General features: G+C 40.7%; 2 protein-coding genes across 2 annotated transcripts; one reads left to right on the top strand and one right to left on the bottom strand.

Moving 5' to 3' along the window:
- The first annotated feature begins 293 nt into the window (after positions 1-293).
- On the top strand, positions 294-1,774 carry LOC146683261 (interleukin-6-like). Its single transcript, XM_085445542.1, has 4 exons — positions 294-473; positions 599-700; positions 805-957; positions 1,360-1,774. Exons 1-4 carry the CDS (start codon positions 309-311, stop codon positions 1,561-1,563), a joined length of 624 nt encoding a protein of 207 aa, XP_085301668.1. The 5' UTR covers positions 294-308; the 3' UTR covers positions 1,564-1,774.
- A 107-nt stretch (positions 1,775-1,881) lies between these two features.
- On the bottom strand, positions 1,882-9,758 carry tomm7 (translocase of outer mitochondrial membrane 7 homolog (yeast)). Its single transcript, XM_085446389.1, has 3 exons — positions 9,602-9,758; positions 4,355-4,403; positions 1,882-2,621 (listed from the first exon to the last, which is right to left on the bottom strand). Exons 1-3 carry the CDS (start codon positions 9,702-9,704, stop codon positions 2,606-2,608), a joined length of 168 nt encoding a protein of 55 aa, XP_085302515.1. The 5' UTR covers positions 9,705-9,758; the 3' UTR covers positions 1,882-2,605.
- Between the last annotated feature and the right edge of the window lie 848 nt (positions 9,759-10,606).

The raw sequence follows: 10,606 nt of genomic DNA, 5'->3' as shown, positions 1-10,606 counted from the left end.
CAAATCTTCATGACGCAGTTACTGTTAATTCCGTTTTGCAAGTCGGGATTGGAAAATCCCATTCGTCTGAGGAATGTATAAAAACAGCGCATCTCAGATACAAGCCAAATCCTTCTGGCCCTGGCAGCCTTCAGCATCAGCGGAAACTTGACAAGTGCTTCCCAGCAGCGCACCATGCCCTCTATATTCAGTAAGTAATTTGCAGGCTGTGGTGCGCGAGTTTCCTGCGTATCTTCCTCTTTTCATTCATTCATTCGTTCATTCTTGTTCTGTCTCCCCAAGCAGATGTGCACGTTTTCTCTGCGGTGATGCTGGCCGCTCTGCTTCTCTGCGCTTCCGGCGCTCCGATTGAAGACGGAAGTGTGGCCGGTGACTTCTCAGGTGAAGAGACGGAGGAGGCGCAGATGTCCACTGTCAAGCCTTTTAATATATGGAGGTCACTCTTTGACTCAGCTCAAGAATACGAGAAAGCGGTAAGGGCCTGCTCATTAACTATGATTAACAGGTGTCATCAAGTCCGATTGGGGTTCCCTCGGACCCCTGGGATTCTAAAATACTTCCAGCCTATTTAAGTTGTATTTTAATTCTTTTCTATTAGTTTGAGCACCATTTCCAGACTCTGGAGAATCGCGATCAAGCTTTGGACTCCCACACCCCCGCCTCTATCCCGAAGCACTGCAATATTACCAAGTTCAGAAAGGTGAGAGCTCCTTTCTCTTTTTCTAATGCTGTCACTAACAAAGGTCGGAAGGAGGGGTTGGGGTTAGTTCGATAACTCGGGCTGTTCTTCTCTCCTTTGTGCAGGAGACTTGTCTCCAGACGCTGGCCAAGGGTCTGCTCATCTATTCGGTTTTACTCAAGCACGTAGAGAAGGAGTACCGCGGCAGTTTGAACTTCTCCGACGCTCCGTCAAACATCGGCACTCTGATCGACCTGGCCGGCATGGTCAAAGGAAAGGTGGGTTTGACACGCGTCTTTAACTATCCTCCGAGGAAAAGTCAAATTTGACTTTTCAGCAGTCTCTTGGGTATTTCCTGTCAGTAATGTTAGGAAGACAGATAAAGTAGATTTACTTCAGAAAAAAAAAACAATCCACTACATACAGATATTAAAAGTAAAATTCACAATAAAAGGTGACTTCTCTACCTTTAGCTGTCACAAAGCCCAGTAACAACATTTCTATTGTAAATGTGAGAGGAGCAGAAGTGATAGGTAGCACAAAATCTCAATTAAATACATCACCTCTCATACTACATCACTGTTTCACCAGAATGCCTGTTGTCTTAGTACTGTCACATTTTCACTTCTGCGTCCTGTTCCTAAATAACACCTCATTCTACCATCTCTTCTGACCCACAGATGAAAAACAGCAATCAAGTCACACCGCTGACCAGCAGTGAGGAGGAGCAGCTTCTCAAGGAGGTCAACAGCCCTGATCCTTACCACAGCAAGTTGAACGCCTACAGCATCCTGAGAGCCCTCAAAGCCTTCCTGAGTGAGGGGAAAAGAGCTGTTTGTAGAATGGAAAAGCAACTGAACCAATCAGCAGATACCAGTTGTTAAAAAGACGAATAATGCTCAAATTACATTCAGTTATGAAATAATAACTCAGGGAAAACTGGATGGTTTTGACACTCCTACTTTCTCAAGATCATAACCTCCTCTGGGTACAGCAGGCCCCACAGCAACATACTGTGTATGTAGAATCACCTGCTGTGCTATTCTTATTTATCTTATTTATAATTGGTAGAGATTATTTATTAGAGAAAAATCTATTGTGCAGGAGAAATGCAGTGTAAATACAATTTGCACTGTACTTGTAATTAGCATTTCTGGTGCTGATTACTATTTATTGTTAAAGAATTTTACAGTACAGTGATCTCTTATGTAACACAACTGACTTTATTTTTTTGCATATGCTGAAATAAAAAAAAAAATCATTTGCATAAAAAGCAAGGACTTATTCTTTCCCCAACATTTCACACATTTCAACGCAGCAGCGCATTCTGCAAATGCATGAATCTTGACACTTAGATTTAGATCAGTCAACTCAACACATTTATACACACACATTTAAAGGTGGACGGAAAATGTTCCCGTTAATCTATGACTATGACTCATCATTACCATGTAAGATTGATACATTTGATATATCAAAACTTTATAATTGCTCAGTAAAATATTTGCTATCAGTTTCTTCTGCATGAAAGCGACTGGATTGTTTATATTAAGGAAGAAAAGAGTCGTTTCTTTGAGGATTTATTTTCAGAAATGTTAAATTACAAATAAAAACTAAGAAAAAAACAGGAAACAAACATCAGTGCTTCGCATTAACAAAAAATAACCCTCCAACTGATAGTCCAATCAGCGTGTATTTCAAGGGACAAACCTGTTCACACATCTCTGTACATGTACCATAGTTACAGACTACATGGAAATGGATAACATCCAATCAATACTTTACAGATAGTGAGAAACAATGTACAAATGTCATCTGATCATTATTATTTTTAGAGGGGAAAGCAAAAGAAGTCCATTTCGTCCAGTCACAGGTGGGTCACATGGTTTGGTTGATGGTTAGGGATTGGTCGTGTGAAGATGTTCCTCAGCCCCAGAGCAAGCTAGAAGACAACAAAGAAAATCAATATTAAAACATCCTTGGAAATATGTTACTGACATAGTGAGGAAATAATAGTGTGATGTATTAACAGCATTGCCAAAATATATATATATGTATAAAAAAAAAACATGCTTACAAACGTTATCACAACTATCACTATGTAACTATGTTACATGGGCCTGTACAACAATTTTGAGTTGTACAGGATGTTGTTTAGCGCAGCTCAGCAGAATGCAGTGCATTTAAAAAACAAACAAACAAACAAAAAAAAAAACCCACATCCCCCCATGGGATGAAACAGTTAACCCCCTTTTCCATTAGTACATACTTGGATCGACTCGCCATGGATCGGCCACGACTTGACTGGTTTTCCTTTATATTCAGTACTACGCAGCGTGTGTGGTTGTCATCACAGCAACGCATCAAAGCGTCCCGCGATGTAATTAACATGCAAAACAAAGGCTATTTAAAAGGTGGATGTCGAGGCAAGAATAAACCTACTGCTCGGTCCGTGGCTTTTTGTCAGACTCCATCGAGTGACGCTGCTGACCAGCCAATCGGTGGTATACAGTCTGATGATCTCACATTTTAATATGTGTTTGGATCGTTGGAACCTGGGCCAAGCAGGTACTTAAAAAAAACCCAGGTATTATGACCTAATGGAAAACCCTGTAAACCATGGCGAACGGTGCCGAGTCGATCCGAGTAGGTACTGATGGAAAAGGGGCTTTAAAGTCCTGGAAAACAAACAAAAAAAATTTACATCTCATGATTTTAAGATAATCCACTAAAATGCAAAATAGAGAATTTTGCTATCATACCACTTGTACATCATGTTTAAATGCTTTGCAGAACGGTGCAAAAGTCTTGTGCCGACTCTCATTTCTTTATATTTGACTTTCTTGTAACTTTTTTAAGTGGTGTAGAGCAACAGTTCTCCAAGTTTTTTGAAAGTCTTTTAAAGTCTTCCTTGGACATAGGTTGCTTTTTTCACTTATTCTCAGTGCCATCCCTGTACCTGACCAGCATCGTCATACATGCTAAAAAAGACACTAAATGTACATGTTAATTTCTAAAATATTGAAAACAATGACCACAGCTTAACTAAAGTCATAATTTCATATTGAATTATTTGCTTGTTCTCATATTTAAACAAAATCAAATCTCTATATAAAGTAAAAACAAACACACTGATATTATTAGCAACGGGCTGTTGAGACTGGGGAGGCGGAGGAGGCGCAACAAGCAGCTCAGTTTCTGGTAAATATAGGTTACCTTTTTTCCTGTTTATCTATACTGAGATAACAGACAAGCCGTACATGATGCAATAGGTTCTTAAAAAAAAAAAAAAAAGAAATTAAAAAAACAGAAATAAAAAAGATAAGAGATTCTTACAGGACTAAAAATAGCCTCACATCAGTATTCCAAGGCGGGTATTAAGACATCACACATCCTTTTCTCTTCAAGCTATCATTCAACTTTGTTAAATGGGCAGTTTTACTTAAAGAATGAACTGTTTTGACATATAATGTATTTTCATCCTTATGTACATGGTCTAAGTGTACATGAATAATCCCTACAATGACCCTACTTCATGAGACTGGACATAAATCTTGTTGGTCAGGAGTTCGCCCCCCCCCCCCCCAAAAAAAACCCCCGATGTATTATTTGACTTTGGATCTAGGAGTAGGATGCTTTATTTTATTACACACATCTCAGACCGATTCGTCTTACCTTAAGAAAGTAGGTTCAGGCATCCCTGGATCTGCTCCTCGTTTGAAACCTGTAAGTCAAAACCATAAATAAGAATTATGAGGTGATTCTTGTAAGGCACGCTCAAATGTACAAGACACCAACTAACAGTTTTGAATTTCAGTGCAGTCCTCGTGTGCAATATTTTTCCCCACACAAAACCACATTGTACCCCTTGAACATAACTTCTTTTGTACACTTTATAATGTGTAAATAACTCATGTAAAGTGCACTATTCTACTGCTCAGCTCCATACCATTTAGGTTTATTTTCACTTGAATGTTAAAGCTCAAATGAGTGGGGCTCGATTAGTGCTGAAGCGCTGGTGCACACATGACAGAGGAAAAGAGAATATATCGAAACTTTAAAGATGAGAAAAGAAATACGATGATGGCAAGATCTAAACATAAATCCCCCTTATTGAAAGCATTTTTTTGGGGGTGGGGGTGGTCCCTCAAATTTGGAGATATGAATTTGAGCACCGGTTTTACTCATATTGTGGTTTATAACTAGTTTCGAGCCACAATGAGTAAAAATACTGTCCTGTTGAGAACTAATGAAGCAAATCATTTGCTAATTCAGTGATTACAGTGCGTCAGCAGAATGCAAACAGACCCAGCAAAACATCCTGCTTTCATTAAACTAGCTTAGATCAGATCATTCCACAAGCAGCAGAAGACTACAAATTCATATCCCCTGATATCAATACTTCTGCCTTCATTTAAAGTCAAGGAAGTAGTTGAGCCTGACGCAAGACATTCTCCAAAAAAAAAAAGATAAGAGGATCCCAGAAGGCGAAAAATAGCCTCCTGTTACCACTCTCCTAATATCAAGGGTAAAACCTGATTTCTTTGGCTGTTTTGTTTAGACCCGTCAGGTGATCACTGTGTCTAAGTTTAATTACATATGGGTGTATCAGAATCTATCGTGGGGCGATCGTGGCTCAAGAGTTGGGAGTTCGCCTTGTAATCGGAAGGTTGCCGGTTCGAGCCCTGGCTTGGACAGTTTCGGTCATTGTGTCCTTGGGCAAGACACTTCACCCGTTGCCCGGTGGTGGTCAGAGGGCCCGGTGGCGCCAGTGTCCGGCAGCCTCGCCTCTGTCAGTGCGCCCCAAGGTGGCTGTGGCTACAACGTAGCTTGCCATCACCAGTGTGTGTGTGTGTGTGTGTGTGTGTGTGTGTGTGTGTGTGTGTGTGAATGGGTGGATGACTGGATGTGTAAAGCGCTTTTGGGTCCTTAGGGACTAGTAAAGCGCTATATAAATACAGGCCATTTATCCAGTGCAAAGTCAGAGTGATTGTTTCCATGTGATAACAGAACACGTAGGTGTCCGGTGAAATCGTCACCAACTTTACAGCTCCTGTATGCTTCGACCCCTTCAGCACACTCGCCTTAACCAATGTTTCTGATCCAGAGTGTCCTGATTTGAGCTAAGTGCAGGAAGGTATTCATTCGTGTGTGAAACCGGGATGGGCCACGTAGCCTTCAAATTACATTACGATATTTCAAGAAAGTTTTCCGTAACAAGATTTCTGAAATGTAGAAAAAAATTTTTTTGCTCCACTTGCAGCTTGCAGGCAGCAGCAATCACAAGTGGAAGCAAATGATAGACATTTCCCACTGAGCTGTCATTGATGACACACTTCCTAATCTGAAGTGTGAATTTATTAAAAGAAGGTGCCGATAGCATCCGCAGCAGTATTATGGTGCAACACCAGTGACACAGCCTAAGTTAAATGTAAGCACAAAAGCAGCCCGTGATGCTGATCCCCTACAACCCATCCAGAATTCGGGCTCCCACAGAATGTCTTCTGTATGCCACACAGCCAATCAATTACAGACGCTCCTGGCATCAAGAGGCCACATCTAAAGGTCAGTCTAAGGTTTGCCAGTGAACATCTAAATTATTCAGAGAAGGTTTAGGAGAAAGTGGTGTGGTCGTCAACTCGACCTGCTGTGTTTGGAGGAAGAAAAATGTTGAGTATGAAGCAAAGAACACCATCCCCACAGTCAGGCACAGAGGTGGAAACATTATGCTTGGGGATGTTTTTCTGCCAAGGGTACAGGACAACTTCACTTCATTGATGGTCCAATGAACAAGGCCATGTACTGTAAAATCATGGAAAAGAACCACCTTCCCTCAGCCAGGACACTGAAGATGAGTCGTGGGTGGGTCTTCCAGCATGACAATGACCCAAAACATTCTGTCAAGGCAACAAAGGAGGGGCTAAAGACGCATATTAAGGTCATGGAGTGGCCTAGCCAGACTCCCCCACTGTCAAGTCCTGCTTTTCCACCATGTAACTACTTCAGTTTGTTTCACAACACCACTTGCTCTTCCTGTCTTAACTAGTGATCGCTCCAGCAGTGCTGTAAATGGTTTTCCATTTGGGTGGTACATCACCAGCTGCTAGTATCTCCTTTGTAGCCTCGTAGTGCATATCGACTATGTTTTTGCCTCAAGTGGTGAAACACGTTTGCCTCTTTCAGTTTTCTTGTATCTTTTGCAAAGATGTTGGAGGCTGTTGAAGTAGCCCCATGTTTAGGCACCAAATTGTCATCAGAGGCTGACGCACAACTCTTGCTCTTGCGTAATATTATCTGACACAATATATGTGGTATAGCCATAGCGTGAAAACATTCATCATTTAATATACTAGTTGTTTAACTTGCTTGAAATATATAGAAAATGGTGGTAACCCAACAGCTCAAGTAAATGAGTTGCACATGCAGAAAAGGCTCAGCAAGAGGGAAATGAGAGAAAGTGTGACATCACTGTTGGTGTTTCCAATATACTGAGAGGAATCTCTTAAGGCGTATGGTCACACATGCACAAGTCTCAACTTCCCCCACATAATCCAAACCACAGCCATGCAAAAGTTTCAACTTCTCCATCAAAGCTCCCAAATACAGTGATGCACAGGTCTTCCCCAACACTCCTTCAAACCACAGCCAGCTATTTCAGGATCACAGAAATGTCTGAAGAAAAACTGTTTTGAATCTACTACCACAGGGACGTGTTACCCGTAAGGCACACAAGGTCACAGTTTACATCACTAAAGCAGAAGGGAACTCAACTCGCATAGTCAGCAAAGTGCTGCAAACAGAATGATATGCATTTGTGGCGGAGGTGGGGGCACAACATGGGAATCCTAGCATGTTAGCATAAACTTAACTTTCAAAATAAGAGTGAAGGGACTGTCCACAAATTTAAAAGAATAAAAAAAAAAAAAAATATGAGTCAGAAAATATACCAGGGGTCTGTTAATTTACTTGGGCAGGCCACCCAATCAACTCTATGTGTGGTAAATGCCATGATAAACCATCATCCTTCCCTTTTTCTAAAAACCTCAAGTAGGGTTCCACCGCTGGCGTTATGTTTGCGAGTGGGCAACAAATAAGAGCCAATATTGGCCTATACCAGATATATCAATATCAGTAAACTTGCCGTTTTGGGCAATTTTGAAATCTTATTGATTTACATACAGACAAGCGATGTGTTTTGGGTCCTCTTGTAAGATAAAGAGATAACCTTTCGCCTTTAAAATTCAGACCCCGTTTTGTTGCTGACTGCTTGAGGGCTTTTGGGTTGTTGTTTTTAAAAAAAAAAAAAAAAAAAAAAAAAAAAATCGCTCATATTTTCTTGGCCTGCTTTGCTTTAAAATTCAGAAGAGACATTTATATTTATATTTATATACGGCCTATGTGAATATATGTTACACGTGTTTAGAGCAGCTCTACATCTCCATACCTACTTTTCCTGCCTTATCAGCACTGGTTTAAAAAAAACCCAAAAAAACCCACCAAAGGCTACGTTCACACTGCAGGCGAAAGCGCATCAAATTCGACTTTTTGACCCTATGGGACCCATATCTGATCATGGTATAATAGTTTGAACAGCACAAATCCGATATTTTCAAATCCGACCTAGGTCACTTTCGTGTGTGGTACTGAATCCGATACATATCTGATGTTTTAGAAAGTGACTGCTGCTTGAATGGTCGTGTCACATTACATCCGTTTTTTACGTCACTGACACAAGACAGACGCCAATTATCGGCGCCGGAGAAGCGCCCGAACACTTCCTGACCATCTAGTGTAGATGTTAGTGAAACTGTTGGGAAGACAACATTGGAGAAACGTTGTTTTATTTGTACTGTATAATCTGCAGATTCTGACAGAAATCTGCAACTATCCTTTGAAGCACCGCTCCTCACTAAAACAGCAATAGGGATAATTATTAGGCCATATGTAAATAACTTTATAATTTAAAGCAAAATTAGGAAACATAAAGTCCGAAACAAGTCTTTATATTTAGGGCCATCAGTCAAACAATACTGTTTGGTCTGGGTCTAAACAGAGCGTGTTGTGTGTGACGTCTTCTTTTGCGCATGCGGGCCGCTTGAGGGTTCACACTAGAGCACGTTTTCTGTCACATTTTATTTGTAGTGTGAACAACCAGACTAAAAAAAAATCGGATTTGATCAAAAAAATCGGAATTGAGTATTAAACTAAACTACGCTTCAAATTTGATAAATGTCGTCATTAATTCCCTCTGACTTTTGCTATTTGGCTTCCACCACGATAAAAATCTCTCTCTGTACTTCAAGAACAGCTTCCCATCTCAAATCTCTGTTTTCGGCATTATTCATTTGCTTATTACCCACCTCGTACCAGAAAGCCTAATTTCTGATGTTCAATACTGAAGAGAGACATATTTTTTTATAATTATGTAATATTGCAGAATATTTTAAAGGTTATCTGCTATAAAAATCCAGGCCAGGAAAATCTCCTTCATGTTTTTCTGTTTTATTCTCAGTTACTTTGACACAAAGGTATCTGCTTTAATGCTCACGCCTCTGATAAAGTCTCACATGTATCAGTACTGATAAATGATCAGAATTATAATATTTCTGTCTATCTGAGGCAAAACTGATTAGCCATACAAATCCATAGCATGAGTTCATGCTACAGGAGTTCCTCTACAACGTACAGCAAAGCCATAGCTGATAGACTAGAGACACTTCAGTTTTTTAAAAATAAAACTGGGGCTCGCAACATTTTATTAATCATGTTATGTTTGATATGCTGTTTTAACGAGGGCCCCAATACAACACGTCAACCTCACCGGGACAGAAGAAAATACAGTTTAATGCTAAGAAGCTGCGCTAACCGGTTAGCATTAGCATCATCTCGCCGCATACCCCTCACTCCTATTCGGATACTGACCGAGGTACAGCACGGTTGGAATAAAACCCCATCGGATGACAAACTGGCCGCACTGGAACAGCTGCTGCAGCCGCTGTTTGCTCTCTTTGCTCAGTTTAGCCATGTTATGATCCCGAACAGACAGTCTCGTGCTGCTTCCAAGGGCAGGAAAAAGGAAGTGACGTTGAAGAGCTAAACACTTACCTTCTCCAGCTGTCATAGGACGCCTCCTTGTGGATGGGCGTGTGGCGGCGGCGGCTGGTTGGAGTTTACATGCTAAACTGCCACACTTTAAGTTTAGAAACAGATAGCATGTTCTCGATGAGATGATTTTACTGATTATGCCAGTTTTCTTTAAGCGGATTTGGCTTTAATTAAAGCCAAAACTTTATTAAGTCAATAAGACCGTTTAACTAACATTAGGCCCTCCCAGAGTCAATAGTTTGGAGCAATGTTCTTCTCCACTGTGGATGTAGACAACCATAAAGATCAGCAGAAAGCAAATCACATCACACACATGGTTTAAACTTATATACTGTACCTATGGAGCAGTTTTGCTAGAAAAAAATGGGAGCAGTTATTTATTGACAGATGCACAAAATCCTAAAGACACACTGAAATACAGTAAGACAGGCAAACAGAGCTTGAAAGTCAATATCTTGTACTAGGACCTTTATTCTTTAACACAGCCTAGACACTGAGGCAAGCTTACTTGTCCTTTCTTGAAGTAGTCTTAAGGATTCTTGAAGAACATTCAAAGCTCTTCTCCAGATGTTGGCTACATTTTGTTCTGCTCGCTGTCAAAATGATCCCACACTGCTTTAGTAATCCATCACTGGCAGCATTGTGTTGTCCTTTTCTATTCAGGTATGTTTCCACTGCACTGGCAGTGTGTTTGGGGTCATCAGTATCTACTGATTTTCAGTCCAGTTCTTGTGTACCTCAGCATGCCTTCTCCCTGCATGGCTAGAGAGCTACTGCTCAAGATCACTTTAAAAATAAGAAGTGAGGGGTGACTCCAGACTT

Source organism: Copadichromis virginalis, linkage group LG22 (assembly GCF_057382275.1).
Source record: "Copadichromis virginalis isolate Kocher_CV1m ecotype Utaka linkage group LG22, C_Virginalis_male_GT1.1, whole genome shotgun sequence".
Classification (NCBI taxonomy): domain Eukaryota; kingdom Metazoa; phylum Chordata; class Actinopteri; order Cichliformes; family Cichlidae; genus Copadichromis; species Copadichromis virginalis.
The sequence above is the reverse complement of the archived record's forward strand: the minus strand, read 5'-3'. Positions and strand labels throughout refer to the sequence as shown.